General features: G+C 39.5%; 1 protein-coding gene across 7 annotated transcripts in view; it reads right to left on the bottom strand.

Annotated features, from left to right (window-relative positions):
- ARHGEF9 (Cdc42 guanine nucleotide exchange factor 9) overlaps window positions 1-21,326 on the bottom strand; it is a 179,733-nt gene that overhangs the window by 64,699 nt on the left and 93,708 nt on the right. For all 7 annotated transcript variants that reach the window (XM_050776932.1, XM_050776935.1, XM_050776929.1 and 4 more), the window contains 2 exons: window positions 8,903-9,094; window positions 66-245 (listed from right to left, as the gene is read on the bottom strand). In XM_050776932.1, coding sequence (XP_050632889.1) covers window positions 66-245; window positions 8,903-9,094 — 372 coding nt within the window. The remainder of the gene's footprint in view (window positions 1-65; window positions 246-8,902; window positions 9,095-21,326) is intronic.

Consider the following 21,326-nt stretch of genomic DNA (forward strand, 5'->3'; position numbering starts at 1 on the left):
CAAACGCTCCTTCCATTGTTTCCTAACACCTCTCAAAACCCTCCCCAAATAGATAAGATACTTACGTGCTCTAGGAAGCAGGGTCCTATCTCGCTGAGGTGGGGGTCATCATTGTTATACTGTTTCTCCAGGTCTCTCACAAAGCCCATCTGAAATCTGTAGATATCTTCAATGTTCCCAAAGATTACCTTCAGTTGCTCGTCACTGAACATGTCCCTTCTCTTCCGGCACTGCTTCAGATAGCCCTGCAGACACAGAAAAACCCTAGGTTGAGGAAGTCCCTGACTTACAGAAGGCTTTACACTTCCTAAGCACTTAAGAGCCTCATTTTGGTCCCAAGAAGTAGGCATGGAATAATTATTTTCATTTTTCATATGAGGAAACTGAGGTTTACAGAAGGAAGTCACTCCCCCAGTGAGTAATTAGGAAAGCTGGATTGCCAGCAAAGGTCTTAAGAGTGCAAAGACTCCAAAGTACAGGGCTTTTCCCTTCATTCTCTATGAAGAAGACCCCAAAAGTCAAATATCCCTTTCCAAGAAGCTGGCTGACCACATTTTCACAGGTCTTATTAGCTACTGGTTTAGCTGGATCCATTCACATCTCTAAAGTTCTATTCCTTATAAGACCAACCCAAAGGTCTTAATAACATTGACAAAAATTTGGGAACAGAGGCCAGAATAGGAAAACTTCCCATAAGAGAACATAAATTGACAAGACAAAACCATTTCTTTAAAAAGAAAAAATTCCCTTATGAACTTTAATGTCAGGAAATAACCAGGAATAATAGTTGTTTATCATTTTAGGCTTTCCCTGTTGTGTACATCGAAGTACACATACGATCTTTTCTTAGACATTCATGTCTTCACATACTTTAAGAAAACGCATTCATACTATTCACATCATGCAAATATCTGCCAAACCATTTCTCAAAGCAAATGTCTCAACTATCTAAGGTAGCTGGCCAGGAGTGATCATTTAGATGAGCTCAGCCAACAAGCCTATGCGTGCCTGGACATGGTGTTTCTAACACAGCAGGTGTTTAGGACACATTTGTAAATAAATGTGTCCTAAACACATTAATGTGTCCTAACACATATGTCCTAAACACATAAATGTGCCCTAAACACATAAAACACATTAATAAAGATAACCACTGATGAAAGAGAAAAAAAGGATGAAAGAGATTCTTGGTCTAGTAAGAAAGCATTGGGGTAACATAAAGACTCAGGGCATAATGTAAGTCAGGACAAAAACAGCCCTGATCTAAATTGCATCTTCCATTTGGAACCTACTATTATGGGTTTTCACTTGATAGTTACTGCCCTCATTAGAAATCAGTAGCACATAAAAATGTTCTTGGTGAGGATAAATTATGGTCATTTGCTTTCATCAAACAGCTAAGTGAAATTATCTTAATACCTTTCTTAAGGGTTGAGACTCCAAGGAAGAGTTTTACAGGGACTGATTTACCACATATAGCCCTGTCCCTATCCTCACTTTGTCTCCCTTAACACAGCTACCAATGAGGTAATCTGGGCACACTCCAGGAAGATCCTCATCCCTGGCTTCAATGCCTTTTACTGACCCCTACAACAAACCTCACTTCCCATATCTGTTCTCAGTCTCCAATTTAGCCATTAATTAGTAAGTGTCTTTAAACAGTAGGCAAATTAATAGTCTATGCCTATGTTGACATCTGTTTAACTAATGATTTGTACCCTCATTGACTGACAAGTTGAAAATTTCCTGCATTCTTTCATATGCAATTTTTGATTAGGAAGAAAATTCCCAGAACACCCTTTTGGCTCCACTACCTTTACAGAGGTTGCTCCCCAAATTCTGCCTCCCTAGAAAGCTTTACATTGACTACCAGAAGGAATGGCAATAAACCCCTGTAGGCCCTTCCTTGCCTAATATGTAATTACCAGAGCCTAGTATGTCTGAGTTGGTCTGCGCCTGTGTGCCTGTCTATCTGTCTCTTTCACCCTACCATCTCTGGACATTTCTTAGCTACAATGGAACAGGGAGAGCAGTGAGCATATCATCTCAACATTAAATGGGAGTGGAGGCTTCCTTACCCCTTCTCCCACTTTTTTCCCCTAAGGCAGGCCGAGGAGCACAGCTGGGGGAAAACAGTAACAGTGGCACATTCAATATATTACTTCTAGGTAAGTAATAGGTACTGATGAGTGACCACAATGGGAGACAGAAGAGGCCAGCCTAGATAGCTCATTTATCTCCTGAGAAGCCAGTTCAGAAAATATTTAATAGTTCTATCCGCTGCTCCTATTTGAAAAGTCTCAGGCGAAAAACAAAACACCATAAAATCGCCAAAATTCAACAAGGATACTAGAAGTCAACATCAGCATAAAATATAACAGAAATAAAAATAAGAGAGTGGTCTTAGGAAAAAAGAATTAATGAAGATTTCAATCCAACTTCCTAAGTCCCTAAATATATTATTTATTGCCACTCTCAAGGAAATAATTTTCTTTCTATTATATTTTGTATGCTATGGTAGGGGATATATCAGGAAGAATGTCCACAGGATGGTAGGAACCTAGAATGTTTTATCAACTCTTATTTTTAAAGCCAATGATAGACTATAAATATATTCTGGTACATTTAGCTTGATGAAATATTACATAGCAGTTAAAATGATAATTAGGAAGACCATGTAGAAACATGGAAAATTGTTTATGATACAATGTTAACAAGTAGAACATAAAATGGTATATCAGTGTGATTACAACTCTGTAAATATATATACATATGGACAGATTTGAAGAGATTATGCAAAAGTGCAAATAATTCTGCTATAGTTGATGGATTCTGGCTGATTTTTGTTCCTATTTTTAAACTTTCTCTAATGCTGTTTTTTAATTGTCTTCATGATCAAAAATGGGATCTCTTTGCCAGAGAGTGTAAAGAAAAGAAAATGCAGCTATAAGAAGGTTGCCTGGAATGAAATATTATCAAGGAAAGAAGAGGGAAGACCCAATGTCTTCTTAAGATCTCCTGCAGCCCTAGTGTCTAAGATTACTCACTTGCTAAAGATTACAAATAACAGATGTAAACTGCTCTTATCAAAAAATAAGCGATGAGACATAAGAATATGGGAGTAGCTGGATAACCCCAAAATGTCACCCTCGACCTCTATGTCACACAGGCTTTTGGAAAAAAGAAAGGCCAGGAGAAATGATTAGCTCCCTGGAGTCTTGCCTTTTTTATCCCCTTCTTCTGACTGGCCTGAAGGCTATCAAATTTTCCACATCAGTGGTGAATAGAGGGTAGACTTAGGGGGTCAATTAATACTTGTCTCCTCTCATTCACTCATTTTTAAAGGTATGTAAGTTTAAGATGAGTTGGCAGTGAAATGTGATTGCCAAAAAGCCTAATACCATTTTCAGTTAGAAAAAAGAAGAAATATATTGCGAGCCAAAAATGAGAGAGGTAATTGGAAGGTAGTCATACCACTGCAGGAGAGCAGAATTAAATTCTGAGTCCACCCTCTTTTCAGAGGAACACCAAGAAAATAGCACACAGCCAGAGGGGAGTGAGCAGGGTAGGGAGGTGCCTGAAAAGCAACATAATGAAGAATAATGGAAGAAATAAAATTTGTTTATCCTAGATAAGTCTCAGGGCCCACTGAAGGCCTGTCACAGGGCAGGGGGAACAAAAGGGGTCTGTGGCTCTTACTGCCAGGTATGCTTTGAACACCCTTTGACCCCATCTGAATGGTAACAGGGAACAGGGTACTATGGCTCAAGGGAGGCAGTTTTCTAGAGCCTAAACTCTGTCTCCTAGGAGTAAAGTGGGCATGGGTGGGCAGGCAGGCCACAGAGTAGCTAAGATAAATGTGGGTATTATCAAATCAGTCACAATTGGCATAAATTAGCCCTGGCATTGTTATGGTAACAGCGAGGAAAGCTGCCCATCTATTTCACTTTGTTCTTAAACTCACCAGGGCTGATGTACGAGTTGAGACCTAGTGCATTGATCTAGAAGTAATGCCTTGATATGGGATATAAACAATACCCAAGATCTCCAGAAAAGATCCTAGAAACTACCAGGAAATAGGATGAACCAATGAGCCCCTGGATCACCTGGGGTTTAGGAAATTCTTTAGGGAAGGTCCTCACAAAAAGTTTAGACCTCAGTGTCTCTGTCTCTAAAATGAAGACATCGAAAAAGATTTCCATGGATCCTTTCAGTTCTGACATTCTAGGAGTTTCATATGTCTTTTTTTTGCCTGGAAACTGAGGCCTGATGGGAGACCTGACAACCATCTTGAAGATTTTTTTAAGAAAATTAGGAGACAATGACCATAGTTGTTATTCACAGCTATATCGTCGAAGTTTAACAGAATACCTGGCATATAGTTGCTGCTCAGTTATTTGTCAACTAAATGCTAATTAGTTCTTCCCATACTGGTGATGATCAAAGGTAAGTTAGAAGCAGAATGTTCAAATTGGTGGTTTTCTTTTATTTCCTTCTTCCCCTCTTTGAGATAGGAAACCCTTTCTTCAAATGAAATAAAAAAGATATTAAAAAACAAGAGAATGAAGAAGATACTTGCAACATGGAAAGCTGACAAGGAGTTCATATCTAGAATATACAAGGAACTCTTATAAATCAGCAAGAAAAAACATAAGAAACTCCATGAAAATGGGCAAAGAATAGGAACAGGGCAAAGAATGTCCAGATGGAATGGACAGGTAGGGCCTATGGCAGGCAGAAGCCCTCCCTGGGCTTGGTGTTTTAGGCTGACTAGCTGACTCATACTTTTATCCTAGCATGCTGTACAAATATTACTATTTTATACATGTGTTATCATTTTCTATGTGCCAAGATGTAAAGACTATTGGGATGTATTGAGATAGGCAATCTGCAGAAGGGAAAACCCAAATGGCTAATACATTTGAAAACCCTAGGCTTAAGATACCAAATGGAAATGACTTGAAGCTACAGCATGCCTAAAGAAGAATTTCTTGATAGTGAAATGGTATGATCACTAATACAGATGAGTGAAGAAAGGTAGGCCAGCTTCTCTGGAGGCATTTGAAGACAGAATGTATTTCATAGGTATCAGATGGCTGAGATTATCTTCCTCAAGAGAAAACAGACAAGACAGCTTTATAAAGCATCTTTAGCTCTGCTTACTCTTGCCTCAGTTTCCTTGATTGTACTTTGAGTTCTATTAAAAATCACTTTATTTCCCACTTCTTCATTTGTAATATAAAGGTATTGTAACTTAAATGTTTGTAAAGCACTTTCTGCTCCCAGGAGGGAAAAAGAATGTCCTCTAATAAATAGTGTGACTTTTTTTTATATTGAATATAATTTTCCCCCTTTCCCCTTCAACAAGTACAAGAGTAGGAAGTGTTTAGAGCTCTCTCATAACCTACAGAAAGAGTGGTTTATGAACACATTCGTGCTTGAGTAAGACATGCTTCCAAGGGTACCAAGAAGGAAGAGGCAGAAAATGCAGAAGTAGCCTGGCTCACTATCACAGTTTTTCTCTAGTGAGGGCATATCTACATCTTACAGAACTAGAGAAAAAGTAAGAGCCAGACAGAACCTAAAGAGCTCCTCCAACCTATGCAATTTAGAGATGGGGGACAAGGCCTAGGGTGGAAAAGACTCATCTGAGATTCCCCAGTCAGTTAGTGACCAAGGTAGGTCCTGAACCCAGCACTCCCATTTCTGAGTCTGGTATTCTTTCTGATAAATCATTCGCTCCTCACAGCTTTTGGTTTAAAGATTACACGATCCTGGGCTAAACTACTGTCTTCTGATCCAGCTAGACACAGCTTTCTCCACCTCCCTTTTGATGCCTGTGATTATAGGGTGAGACAAAGAAATGGCTCTCATTTAAATACTTCAGCACCAATAATCGTTGAAAAAAAAGGAACCAACAAATTGTCAACAAAAGGTTTGATTGGGTTGGCTGGATTGGAAAACTCCTTAAAGCAGGATCATATCACCCCCCACTTTCTGGAAAGACAAATAGCTTCCATTGCTGTCCTGAGCCTGTGTCCCATAGGAGGAGGCCAAGATGTGTGGGAGTTGGGAGAGCCTTCTAAGGACTTCCACTGGGCTAGTACCTAAGAGCTCTGGGAAAATAAATTTGCTTCTTAGAGACTCAATCTATTGATCTAGAAAATAGGAATAACAATAACAACTTTTGTCCTCTTTGAAGATCAAATGACATATGATGTGAATGTACTTTGCCAATCAAAGCAGTACATACATATGAGCAATTATATTTAATTTTGACTTTAAGCAATATTTATCAAGCATCTAGTATGTACCAGGCACTGTGCTGGGGGAATATATCAGTAAATCAATAGATGAAAACCCCTGCCTTTCATGGAAAGTACATTCCAGTAGAGGAGACAGACAATAAACAAAATATATAAGTTAAATATATAATGTCAGACAGATAAATGTAACAGATAGAAATAAAGCAGGAAAGGGGCAGAGGTAGTGCAAGGTTACAGGTTTAAATAGAATGCTTACAGAAGTCTCAAGAAGATATTTGAGCAAAGACTTGAAGGAGTTGAGGATGGGAGCCATGTAAATGTGGGGTGGGGAGGGAAATGCTTTAAGCAGAGGGAAAAACCAGTGCAAAGGCTCTAAGGGAGAAGCATTTTAGTAATGCTGAAGGAAAAGCAAGAGGCCAGTATAGCTGTAGTAGTAAAGAAAGCATAGCATAAAAGAGCAGGAGGTGAAAGTCATAGAGGCAAGGATGGGTTGACCACACAGGCCCTTGTAAACAATAATAACTTTGGCTTTTACTCAGGTAGAAATGGTGAGTCACTGGAAGGTTCTGAGCAGAGGAGTGATATGACCTGACTTAGATCTTGACAGCATCCCTCAGCTACCAAGTGAAGAATAGACTGTACTTAATTTTATGAAAAACACTATGACATTGTAATATAGGTATCATTTTGGAGCAATGCTCCTCAAACTTTAATATGTATTATACATCAAATAGTAACTTTGTTAAAATGCATACTCTGATTCAGTAAGTCTGGGTTGGAGCCAAAGATTTTGCATTTATAACAAGTTCCCAGGCGATGCAGATGCTGCTCTAAAGTATAACACTTTGAGACAAGAAGTTATGTCCAGGCCTGGCACAGAATAGAATTCCACTAAAAGTTTGCTGAATGAATGAAATGTCAGTGGTTTGATGCTGAATGCCATGTAGCACATTCCAAGGGGGAATTTTTTTTAGCACCAGCCATTGATGTGAAGGGAGAAGGAAGGAAAGAAGGACATCTGGATGGATGGGTGAATAAATTTAAAAAGGGGGCAAAAAAGAAAATTACCTTTTTCCAAATACAACATATGTTATTGCAATATTCTATTTACTTAATTTCCTCAACAAATGTAAGAAATTGTTATAATGAAGCCCATTGGAAAAATAAGAAAATTGAATGTCAGAGGAGTTAAGGGCTATCTTCAAGCCCACAGGGTTAATTAATGACCAAGTTAGAATGTGAAAAACCAGCATTTCATGTCCCCAGACCTCTTGTTCTTTCTACTCTATCTTGCTGCCTCATGGCAGGGCAGGGAGAGGGGCGGTGGGAAAAGATAACTTTTAATCTTCCTGAAAGGGGTGAGAAAATGAGTTGAGATAAAGAAAGTTCAGGTACAAAATCCTTGGCCTTGGTGCTTCCAGAGCTATACTGTCCAATGTGGCTGTCATTACAGACACATGGTTACCTAAATTAAAGCTAATTAAATGTAAATACAATTTAAAATTCCATTTCTCAGTCATACCAGCCACATTTTAACTCTTCAAAAGCCACAAATTGTTGGCTCATAGCTACTATATTGGAGAATGCAGACATGGAACATTTTCATCATTGCAGGAAGTTCCATTGGGCAGTACAGATGTAGAGAAATAAGAACTTTGAAAAATGTTGGAGCTGTACTACTGACTCCACAGTGGACCCTAGGCTAGGGGACAGAAAATAGAACCTAACCCCTCCTCTGGAAGGAAGGAGACCAAAAGATTCAATGCAGAGTTTTCCCTGAGTCAAGAAAAAAGATACAAGAGTGTGTGTGTGTGTGTGTTTAATCCTTTTAAAACGCTGCCTTCATTTCCCATTGGTTTTCCCTTCCTGTTCAGTAAACTGCCCTTTGAAAATGCCAATTTGCATCTACTAAGCTTAAGAGAGTACGAGAGTAAAGGCTCTCATCTTCATTTAGGACAGAGAGATGGAAGGAATGCGGTTAGGGAATGTAGAGAGACAGCTCCTGGGGAAAAAAGTGACATACTGAAGGAGCCCAGGTTTGTCCATCCAGCCTTCATCTTCTGTAGATTCCTGTCTCCAGGCTCTTTTCTGCTTAAACTCACAACCAGTGTTCTCCAGGTGAGACAGTTAAGACCAGCAGCATCAGCATCACCAGGGATGCTCATTAAACCTAAACATGCTCATGCCTTACCTGAGACTGATAATTCATGATGTGGGGGACAAGAGTGAGAGGGCTGCTTAACAAGCTCCCCCAGAAACTCTGGTACATGTTAAAGTCTGTGAATCACTGGCTTGGCGGGAGATGCATTTTCCTTTAATGAGTGAGGTTAAGCCCTTACATGAGATGGCTGTAACTGGATCAGATACCAAGAAGATAAAGGTAGAGACGCAGGGGAGAGAAGGAGGAAGACACAAAGAAAGGGTAAAGGGAGAGAGACAATGAATATAAATGAATTAATATTAGAGAGAAAATGTGTAAAACAGAGATTGAGAAACGCTAAGGAAGCAGTTTCACCTCACTGAACAGAATCTGGGAGGCTACGTGCCCTTTCCAACATTTTGGGACTGTCACAGGCGGGGCCCAGGAGGGTTGTTGGTTCTTCATGAAGTGCCTCCACATGAACCACCATGGTTACCTCACAAATATCCTTGAGGTGCTTGATGTAGTGACGTTCAGTGCTCATTATCTCATTGATGACGTTGGCCCGCATCTGGTCCCGGTTCTGTAGTGGCCGCCCCAGACAGAGGCAGTCTGAATTGGGGTCCAGGTGTCCATTCTGCACATCACTGGGCCCCTCCTCCACCTCATCCTCCTGGTTCACCCAGAGCTGTGGATGCAGCCAAAAGAAAAATAATGAGTTAGCTTCCTTCTTTGAGAGGTTTCCAGACAAGTAAAAAAAGGATAAACTGAACTTCTCAGGTATTCAGAGAACCTTCAACCAGAGACCTCTGCAAGTAGAATTCCAAACCTGGCTCTAGGGTGACTTTTTGCCCTGGGCATGGGTTTAATCTTCTCTAGGTCTCTGGTGACCTATCTTTAAATAGAGTGGAGGGACTACATTCATTCATGCTGGAGCACATCTAGGTAGCACAACTGGATTTTTTAAAAGGTTAAGCTATACATCTTGAGTGCCACAGCTGGATTGCTGACAAAACACAGCATTTATGCACCTGCAAGTATAGAGACCAAAGTTAAATACTAGAATGGGTGTCTTGAAAACAAAGTTCAGTGCTGATTTCTGCGATAGGACATAAAAATAATCATCAAAATTTGACTGTAAAATGCCTTGAACATGCAAAGATCTCTACCTCTTCAAGATTGGGATGGGGATGGGAGAATATTTACCCATCACATACTAGCAATAGCTATTAATTGGCACCAACTATACACCATTCACTGTGTTAAGAGCCTGCAATATACTGTATTCAGCCCTGCTAGATAGGTACCACTATTACTACCATTTCACAGAAGAGGAGACTGAGGCTCAGAGAAGTTAAGTAATCTATCCCAAGTCACACAGGAATCAGAGGAGCTGGGATAGGAGCCAGTCTGTCTGTCTCTAGAGCCTATGCTCTTTTTTTTTCCTTTTTTATTATACTTTAACTTCTAGGGTACATGTGCTCTTAAACACTGTGCTAGAACCTTTGTGCCCCTGGTTCTAAGGAAGACAGGAAAAGAAAAGGAAAGGGCTTGGGCCAAGGTGGACAGACAATTATTAGAATCATCAGAAACTGATGAATTCGGTAACAGTTGAGACTGTTCATTCTAAATCATGAAGGCAGTGGGAAGCTAAAAAAAAAAAACCTTTGGGATGGCCGAGTGGGATGTCTCTGGATCTTCTAGATGACTTTGACGGAAAATCAAGAAGATGGCCCAAGAAGATGGACCTTCCCACCACCCCCCACAGTCCTAGGAATTGCGGAAACCATGGGGGCAGGAAGCAAAAGAAGGGTGGGCCCACTTGGCAGAGTGACAAAATTTGTCAGGGGTAATAAGCAAAGAGCTTGCCAGTTGTCTCAACAGGTTTAATCAATTCTCCATATTTTCCATATTTTCCTTCCTTAAACCCCAGGTTTTTCCACATTCCTGCCTCAAGAAGCTGAGATCACACAATTTAGATGCATCCCTATTTCTGCCATCAGAAAAGCCTTTTAGTGGGTAATCATTCGGGAGGAAGAGGCTTTGGGATAGAACTAGAAGGACGGTAGTTACTTCCCAACTCTGTATATTCTTTCCTCTTTCTTTCTCTCATAGGAGGTGAGGGGGCATGATCACCACTCAGTGAACTTAGAGATGTCACCAGCATATATCTCACTAAATTGTCACAGGCCAAAGTAAATAGAGCTCACTCTGTTTTTATGTATTTTGTATACACAGCCAAATTTGCAAAATGTATCTCTATCCAAAACCTATCACCCTCTGCAAGTGCTCCATTATAAATCTCTTTCCAGCTTCTAAAAGGTCAGCTTTGTGTCTTCAATATGCTAATAGCTGTCCTTTAATGCAATCAACAGGCAATATGAGAGATAATTATTCAAAAGAATGAACCTGGGCAAAAAAAAAGTGATTTAAGGCACTGAAACAAACATCTCATATACATGATGCTGTCTACTTGTAACAATGAAAACCTCACCCTCTTAATAATCCATTAGCTTTTCCCTGCTTCTCACAAAGCAAGCTAAGCCCTGCTATGGAAAGGGTAACATAGGCAGGCCTTTAAAGAATAAGAATCATTTATTTTCTTCTTAGGAGTTTAAGAAAAGTCAGGTCCAAATGTTGGCTTTTGGATAGCTGGAATAAGATGAAAATTTTGAACAATTCTAGTGGGAAGGAAGACAGGATATGAAGGAAGGGGGAGCAGATGCAAAGGCAGAAACAGAACCACATTTAGGTTCAAGCTATACACCATGACACTATCGTTCCAAATAACAATAAGAAAAGACGAAGGCAACTGCAGCCAAGTGAAAACAGATTCCTTATAAAGAATTTGGTAGAGAAGTCCCTTCTGGTTATAACTAAAGGCCTGTGTAGCAGGGTCCTTCATAAGGAGCTTCGGAGAAGACATCTTCATCTACTCTACTGCAACAACCCCAGAAGCCCATTCCTTAGGTTAAGATGCTGCTTTCACTGCAAAGAACTACTAACAGATTCATCCATTCATTAAATCTATGCTAAGTGCCGATAATGTGCCAGATATTAGGGATACAACAGCAAATAAAAAAGAAATCACTGCCCTTTATAGAGCTGACATTTGAGGGAAGATGTTTCTTAGCCTAGAACAAGGTGGCACATAAGGTCTAACTGTTTTTCTCCTGATCCCAGGTTCCCACAAAACATCCCCTGGGCCTAATGATAAGACTTTCTGGTCTAACCTCTAAGTTCTCTGCTCTTGAGAGCTTCCCTGTTCTGTGCAGAGGAAGGTCTTTGTCTGCATGTATGTCAGAGTGCATTGACAGAGGTCAGCCCATAAGCTTATCTGCCCTGGTTGAAATATCAGACAAGAGAGCCTTTATCAACCCTGCCCAACAATCTGTGAAGGCTAATGTGTACCTTTTCTTCATTAATGCTGCAATTAGCACATATAGATGCCTGGGTGACAAGTAAGAAGATGGACAATGCCTAGAACCTGCCAGGTTGAAAGGCTGTCCTGGAAGACCTCTTAGAGTACTTAAAGGCTGGTTTCCCCAGCCTTCATTGAACTCTGAAGCAAGGCTGATTAATGCAGTTCAATTTAACAAATACTTACTTTGGACCTATTCTGTGCCTAACCACTAACTGTGAAGGACATGCAGATGAGCAAGACAACTCACTCCTCCCTCCTCCTTCTAAACCATGGAGTGCTTTCCAAACTGAAGACAATCTCTGGTCTTTATTGCTCCCTTTTCTATTTTCACTGTCATTGCTCTCATAGTTTTATACCTGAACAAGTCCCTGGGTGATCCTCTAGATTTTACCCTCCCCACATACCACTATTAGACCAATTTCCTTGACTATCATATTGATTGGCTAAATCCCATCAACCCAAAATCCTTAATAGCTCTCCACTGATTATAAAGCAAGTCCAAATCCCTCACCCTGACATTCAAATATTACCATAATTTGACTCTAATCTGTATTTCCACTCTTACTTCCTACTACTTCCTTCAGGAGTATTGGGCTCCTCCCAGACTGGTCTATTTTCCGTCCACAAATACTCCCATCTATGTCCTTTAATCCCGTGCTCAAACACAGAAATACTATAGTCCAAAGGCTTTCAAAAACTTCAGCAACAGTAATCCATCCTCTCAATTTCGTAATAAAGAAACTGATATCCACAGAGACAGCCAAGGAGTCAGCAATATACCCACATCTTTAATATGCATTTTAATTTTGTGCCTTCCATTTTTTTCATTTTTAAAATTATACGTTATACAAGAACACATTTGCGTTGCAAAAAGTTAAAATAGAAAAAAATAGATTAAAATTATTAAAATCATGGATGAAAGAAATATTACTACCAGTCCTACAGAAATAAGAATTAAAGGGAATATTATGAACAATTGTATGCCAATAAATTACATAACCTGATGACATGGACAAAGTCCTAGAAAGGCACGAGCTACAGAAACTGACTCAAGAAGAAACAGAAAATCTGAGAAGACCTATAACAAGAAAAAGATTTAATGAATAATTTCATGCAATCCTGAAAACTTCCCACATGGGGAAAAAACAAAACAAAACAAAACAAAACAAACAAACAAACAAAAAAATCTCAGGACTAGATGGCTTCACTGGTGAATTGTACCAAACATTTAAAAAATAACTAACATCAATCTTTTACAAACCCTTCTAAATAACAGAAATATAGAAATCCTCAATAAAATACTAGCAAACCAAATCCAGCAACATATTAAAAACCAATTGTCCACCTTACCAGATGTGATTCCAGGAATGGAAGGTTGCTTCACATATGAAAATCAGTCCACGTAAGTTACACCATATTAGTGAAGTAAGGTTACAAAATCCCAGATGATCATCTCAACAGGCACAGAAAAAGCATTTGCAAAATCCAACACCCTTTCATGATTAAAAACAAAAATACTAAACAAACTAGAAATAGAAGGGAATTTTTCTCCAAATAATAATGAACATTTATAAAAAATCCATAGTTAATACCATATTTAATGGTGAAAGACTGAAGGCTTTCATCCTACAATCAAGAACAAGACAAGGATATTCCCTTTCATCACTTCTATTCAACCTTATACTGAAGGTTCTAGCCAGAGCAATTGCACAAGAAAAAGAAATAAAAGACATTGCATCAGAAAGAAGTAAAACTATCTCTAGTCACAGATTATATAATGTGATATACAGGAAATCATATGGAATCCCCCCAAAAATAAACCTGTCATAATGAATAAATAAGTTCAGCAATGTTGCAGGATATAAAAATCAATCATGTTTCTATATACTAGTAATGAACGATCTGAGAGTTAAATTAAGAAAACAATAACATTTAAATAGGAACAGAAAGAATACACAGGAATAAATTTAACAAAAGAAGTGCAATCTTATACAATGAAAACTGCAAAGCATTACTGAAAGAAAGTAAAGAAGAACTAAATAGAAAAACCTCTCCTATTCATGGATTGGAAGATTTAATGGTGCTAATATAGCAATACTCCTCCAATTAATTCAGATTCAACACAATACATATCAAAGTCTCACCCGGTGTCTGCAGAAAATTGAAAAACTGGTATTAAAACTCATATGGAATTTCAAGGGACCCAGGATAACCAAAACAATTTTGAAAAAGGAGAATAAAGTTGGAGGACTCATACTTTCTGATTTCAAAACTTACTACAAACCTACAATAACCAAGAGAATGGGGGACTGGCACAAGAATAGATATAAAGATCAATGAAATAAAACCAGGAGTCCAGAAATATATCCTACATTCATGCTGAACTGATATTTTTCAAAGGTGCCAAGATTATTCAAGGGGGAAAATATAGTTTTTTCAACAAATGGTGCTGGTACAACTGGATATCCACACGAAAGAGAATGAACTTTGGCTCCTACTTCACACTATACACAAAAATTAAATCAAAATGGATGAAATATCTGAATGGAATCAGATTATAAAAGTCATCAAAGAAAACACAGAGGAAAATCTGTAACCTTAGACAATAGTTTCTTAGATATGATACCTAGAACACAAACAACCAAGCAAAAATAAAGCGGACTTCATCAAAATTAAAAACTTTGTGCTACAAATGATACCATCAATAAAGTGAAAAGACAACCCAGTAATGGGAAAAAATATTTGCATATCATATATTTGATAAAGATGTAGTATTCAGAATATATATAACTTAACAATAAAGTAACAGCCCGCTTAAAAATGGGCAAAATATGTGAATAGACATTTCTCCAAAGAAGACATATAAATGGCCAATAAATATATGAAAAGATGCTCAATATCGTTAGCCATCTGAGAAATGCAAACCAAAACCATAAAAAGATACCACTTCACACTTCCTAGAATGGCTATAATAATTTAAAAGGTCAATAACAAGTATTGACGAGCATGTGGACAAATTGGAACTCTCATGCACTGCCGGCAGGAATGTAAAATGGTATAGCTGCTGTGGAAAACATTTTGGCAGTTCCTCAAAAAGTTAAGCATATAGTTACCATATGATACAACAATTCCACTCCTAGGTACGTACTCAAGAGAAATAAAAACACACGCTCACACAAATTCTTGTACACAAATGTTCATAGTAGCATTATACATAACAACCAAAAGTAGAAACAACCCAAAAGTTCATTAATTGATGAATGGATAAACCAAAATATAGCATACTTACATAATAGAATACTATTATTATTGGAAAATTGCTAAGAAAGTACAATTTTAAATGTTCTCACTACAAAAAATGATAAGTATACAAGGTGACGATATGTTAGTTTAATCGTTCCACAATATGTGTATACATACATATATATATATATCAAAACATCACATCCCCCAAATATACAGTTTTATCTATTAAAAATGATTTTTAAAATATGTTCCAGAATTAGACAACGGTGACGGTTATAGAGCTTTGTGAATATACTAAAACCCACTAAACTGTATACTTTAAAATGGTAAATTTTATGGTATAGAAATTATATCTCTATAAAAATAGATACATAAAAAGCTGAAACTGTCTAGATAAGGTGAAATTTCCCCTGACTGTTCCCCATCCTAACCATATTCTACCTCTCCTGAGGAAACCATGGTTATGGATTTTCTGTGAAATCCTTGTCAACCTCTCTCCTTGCATTTATATACCTATATGAATATTCCAACAGACTCACCATTGTTCCATATGATAAAGTGATTATTACCCAGCCCTTGGTACACCCTCTTCAACATCTTTAGTAGCCCCTCCCTGCAAATGGATCAGTAGTTCTAAAAGAAAACTACCATAATATCCAGTCAGTAATTCCTTCATAAAGTCAATAAAGGCCCAAGGAGTGTCTTAGAAAGCCAGCCGGCCCCTGTCTCCAGCAGTGTAACATTTCTAAGAAGAGAATGGGTAAGTGGTATTGTCTAAATCTCACCTTGATATTTTCAAAGGCCAAATCTAGTCAACAAGAGAGGAGTAAAAAGCAAGACATCCTTTGAGAAGGTGATGGGTTATTATTGCCAGTCTCATTGAACAATAGACTCTCAGAGCTATAGAATCAGTTTATAAAGGAAATGGAAGGTGGACTAGTCCATGCCACTCCTTGCTCCCCAATCAATACATAAACTCCCTTGACAACATACCCTGCCAGCAATTGCACGGCCTATAAGCTTGAACACGAGTGATGAGGAGACCAGTGTCTCCCAAGGCAGCCCTTTCCTTTTTAAGATAATTCTAATCATGAGCTCTGTCTCTGTCTGAATAAAGTTGCCAGCCAAAAATCTCAGCAAATACTACAAAAGGGAAAAACACAGATAAAGGAGAGAGTATGGAGGGAACGTGAACTCTTCCATAACAAAGGTCACCAAAAGGCCTTTTCTCTGCCACCACAGTGAAGCAATGGCGAGGTGTGGATACAAAGGTGAATGTGAGGGACTGAGAGGAACCTGGTTAGTTGCAAGCAGAGCTCCCACTTCACACACACACACACACACACACACACACACACACACACACACACACCCTGTTTTAGAGCCCCAGTCTCAGCCTTCAGGAGGATCAGAAGTGCTTAGGGATCCCTGAAAGTGCATGCCAGGAAGCACTTAGCATTCCTGCCTGGCACAAAGACAATCAGCATGGTATGTACAGTCAGGCACAGAAACTACTCCTCTACCCCTCAAGGGAAGATTTAATAACTGTCACTAATTATATGAAGGATCATCATAAGAAGGCTGCTAACAAATTGTTCTCCCTCTCCAGCACCGACACAATGAGAAATAAGGAGCTCAACCAGAGCAATGAAAATTTTTGTTATATAACAGACAAAAAGAGAAAAAGAAAAGACCTGTGTGAATATCCTGTTTTTGCATTCATGGCTTTCCATCAGCACATTAAAATGGGCCTGACCCACTGAGCTTCACTGCTCTTCAACAGACGTGTGGCCTCAGGCAAGCTACCCTTTCCATTCATTCCAACACATTCTGTTTATTCACACCTCTGTACCTTGTATCCTTCTAATGCCTGCCCCCTACTCCCTCTTCACGAAGGCCTTCCCTACTCTTTTCTATCATTCTTCTTTTGTCCCTGGCTTCTCTGAAAACCTAGTTCAAGAACAGTGCCTTCCCACAGACTCTCTTACTTGGACTTCAAAACAGCCCTGTAAGGCAGGCAAGCAAACCTTTTTCTTTACATTTCCCAGATGAGAAATCCAAGGCCAGATAGGGGGATGCATCAAAGTGGCAGTCAGGATTGAAGCAGTCTCCGGACTCTTAGGCCAAAATTAGGAGAGACAGTCTATTACAGTGTTTGTAAAGGGTGAAGACTCAGGAGACTGATTTCAAATCCTGGCTCTACAACTGCCTCGGAGTAACACAGAGTAAGCCACTTTAACTTTTCTGATCCTCAGTTTCCTTATCTCTGAAATAGAATAATATCTATCTATCTCATGGGGCTGTTGTGAGGATTAAACAAGGTAATGCATGTAAAACAGTTTCTAGCACTGAGTCAAATATTAGCTGTTCTTGTTATTATCCCCTAGGTTGGTATCATCTGCCCCTAGAACAATGAAGCAACATATGAGAAACACTGTCCTTTCTAGTCAGGGAAGAGTTTTAGGAAGTACTTTTGTAATTGCTTTCACAATTGTCCCAAATTTCTTATACTCCAAATGCCACCTCCTTGACAACTAGACTCAAAAACCCTTCCCAACGAATGGAGACTTATTTAGTCGAGGCTGGAGGTATTGATGATTTCTGCCCATGACAAGGCTTCTTAAGGTGAGAACTCAAGCGAGAATGGGGGTGGATTGGAGTGTAGGGAAACCCTTCACAGATAACGTAGCTTCCTTCCCAGTCAAGAAAACTTCCTTCCCAGTCAAGAAAATGAATCTAATCCCTTCCCTAACTATGAACTACACTCCACGCTACCCCTAAGTCTTCTTCTTTCATTGGTTTTCATGGAATTATCCTGCTTAGACTTTGATAGAATTTAGGTTAATTAGTTAAGTGGCCACAAAAGGAGTGTTCTGCCAGGACCTTTAGAAGTTCATTTCTTCTGTATTTCCTTTGATTTGCTTTCTGTTTGAGCTAAAATAAAGAGAAGGCTTCTATTTAAGCTATTCAGATATGGAAGTACTGATTTCATTATGAAAGCCACACTAGGGAGAATGCTGAAATCAAGCCGACCTGAGTTACTCATCCCCCGGAAAGCTTGCAATTATTTGACAGACATTTAGAAAAAACAAAAACAAAAACAAAAAAAACCACTTCAGGATGGTGGATGTGGCAAAACACTGGCTTTGGAGTTGGAATGCGATCTTGTTTGGGCTATGCCATTTACTAGCAAGTTAAAGGCAAGTCTGGCAAGGTCTCAATTACTTTCTGATCCTCCAGGATAGTACCAATGCCCTAGATGGCACCTGTTCTCTATTGAGGCTTTTCCCGCAACATCTATCTTATGTTTTTTATTCCTTTCAGCCTGTATCCAGGCTGATATAGTCTCCTGTAGCTACTGAAGTCATATGCCTCTTCCCGACCTCACTTCTTATGAATCTAATCCCTTCCCTAACTATCCTCTACTTTCTACTTGCTAACATTTGTACAAAACATTATACCGTCTACAGACTGAGAGGAGAGAGGAATGAGGTGTGAGTGCTAATGAGTATGGAGTTCTTTTTGTGGTGATAAAGAAGTTCTGGAACTAGATAGTGGTGATGGTTGTACAACACTGCAAATGCATTGAATTGTATACCTTAAAATGATTGAAATGGGGAAGCTGATGTTATGTTTATTTTACCTCAACTAAAAAAAGATTTGCTGGGATGGTGGCTCACGCCTATAATCCCAGCACTTTGGGAGGCTGAGGCAGGTGGACTGTTTGAGTCTAGGAGTTTGAGATCAGCCTGAGCAAAATGGTGAAATCCTGCATCTACAAAGAAATACAAAAATGAGCTGGGTGTGGTGGCGGGTGCCTGTAGTCCCAGCTACTCAGGAGGCTGAGGTGGGAGGATTGCCTGGGCCCAGGAGTTTGGGGCTACAGCGAGCCATGATCACGCCACTACACTTCTAGCTTGGGCAAAAGCGTAAGATCCTGTCTCAAAGAAAAAAAAAAAAAAAGAAATTATGGAGAAAGGGCTAGAAAAGTTCTTGGAGTATATCTGTTCCAACCCCTCCACCTTTCAGAGGAGCAAAGTGAGATTTGGCAAAGGGAAAGAACTTTACTAAAGTAACAGAGCTTAGGCAAATAACCTCCCTTATGCATAAGTTTTCATATCTACTATCAGACTCTTGCAGGATGGGCTGAAGGTCTAGAGTACCTCTGTATTTTCTCAGTAGCCATTTGATAATCATCTGTTGGGTGAATGAATTTTTATTAAGTCCTTAATTCTACAAATTAAGAAACCATTTTCACTATATACTCCCTGCCTCTGGATACCTGGTCACCATGCTTTACCTGCTTATTGAAGCACACCAAACAACCTGATGTTGGACCAAGTAATACGAGTCACTTGTCATGACAACAAAGCCACCCTCTTTCTGCTGCCTACTGATGCTACACTCTACCTACTGTGCTGGACTTTCTCCCAATATTTTCAGTTGGGAGGGTCCTCACCCACTGCACACTCTCAGCCTATCCCAACCCACAAGGGAAAGTGAACTTCCAGGACCTTCCCCAAATTCAAGTTCATCTGTTGTACTGTTTTTCAGGGCTACTGCTGGCCCCGTCCCATATATAGCATCTTTATTAAGTGTACCCTTAACAGTAAGCTATGCTTACTTTATATGTAACTAAATGTGGGAATGAGTCCATCCCACACATGGCATTCAGGGCCAAGCTCTACTGAGCAGCAATGTCAATAACTGTACTACCTTAATAAGCTTATCAAAACAAAGAGTTGGACGAATGGGCAGAATTTGCAGGTCTATTATTATGGCTCTTTTCCCCAGGACATCTTAAAAAGAAGGTTTTCAATCCTTTCCTTTGTTCCTACATATAACACAGTGTTCCACCATTTATTTGTTCATAAATGGAGACTAACTGCTGATGTATGGCCCTAGTAACATTATTATGCCTGTTGCTAGAGGTCAGAACAGCCAAGATAGAACATTGTCCAATTACATGTTCAGCAGGGTCATTAGTTGTAATATAATTCCTATTAGTCTTGAAAGCCTGGCAGTGTCAGCATGTCCAGGCTTCCATGTAGCCCATGTACTCATATAAGTGGCTGAATGGAGTGGGCCTTGCATGCCCAGATGGCCCCAGTCTAGCCACTCACACATAGCAGCAACAAGAAGCTGATTCATCCAAATAATGGTTAAAAGATGAAAGCTCAGAAGCCTGGAGGACAGGAGAGGCTTGGCTGACCTGGTCTTAGGTTTCAGATCTCTGACGGGCTGCAGACAGAGTGGAGAGTCAGTATATTCCCAGAGGGTTTGAGAGAGGAGCAGGGAGAAATAAGGATATTATTTCTACCATTTATATTAAGAGTCTGCTGCAAGTATTACCAGTATTATTATTGAGTGTTTCCTATGTGTCAGACCCCATTTTCAGTGCTCTTCCTGTATTTTGTTTAGTTCTCCCGACAACTTAATGAGGTAGGTGCTGTTATATCCTCAATTTAATGATGAGTTCCCTGAAGCACACAATGGTCACTTTGCTAATAAATGGAAAGACTCTGATTCTAATCCAGAAAGATTATCTCCAGAGCCAGTTCTCTTGGACATTTACACCCTTCCCATGAGTAGAAGCTTCAGAAAGACAGATTCTAGTTCAACACAAGGACAAACTATTTCAGATCTGTCCTGAGGTATAACTGGTGGCCTGAAGAGGTAGGGAGCTATCTGTCAGTTTTCACCTCCGAAAACTAAAAAAAAGGAGACCCACCCTCTTCTGAGTACCGTTTCCTTAGTGACCCTCTAATATAGAGGACAACAGACCTCTCAAGATGCCAGATACCCTTAGCACTTGTCTAGACCACTCCAGGAGGTGGCTGTTGCTAAGCGCTAGACAGTCACTTTTGTTCAGGACTCAGCAAATACTGGTGAGAAGATATTAATAGCACTAGAGCCGTATAAAGATAAGCGGTTTCACTCTTACTCATAATGATAAATATACTGATGAAAAAAGAAAAAAGATATATACAAGTATGATGATTTTCCAAAAATTTTGTACTTTACAAAGAGCCACAGAAACAGACCTCATCTCCAGGTACTCAGTCATGGTCCTCCTCTCAAGTCATCACACCACCAAGGCAGTATACACATGATGCTAGGAAGGCCTAAGCTGATCCCCAAATGAACCCGGGGGATTGATTACACAGAGTAAAACAGGTGCCAGGCCCAAGATCATAGCCTCAACTCAGGCAGCCACCCAGGTTACAAATCCGTGCTATGGGTCAACAAT

This window comes from Macaca thibetana, chromosome X, assembly GCF_024542745.1.
Source record: "Macaca thibetana thibetana isolate TM-01 chromosome X, ASM2454274v1, whole genome shotgun sequence".
Lineage (NCBI taxonomy): Eukaryota > Metazoa > Chordata > Mammalia > Primates > Cercopithecidae > Macaca > Macaca thibetana.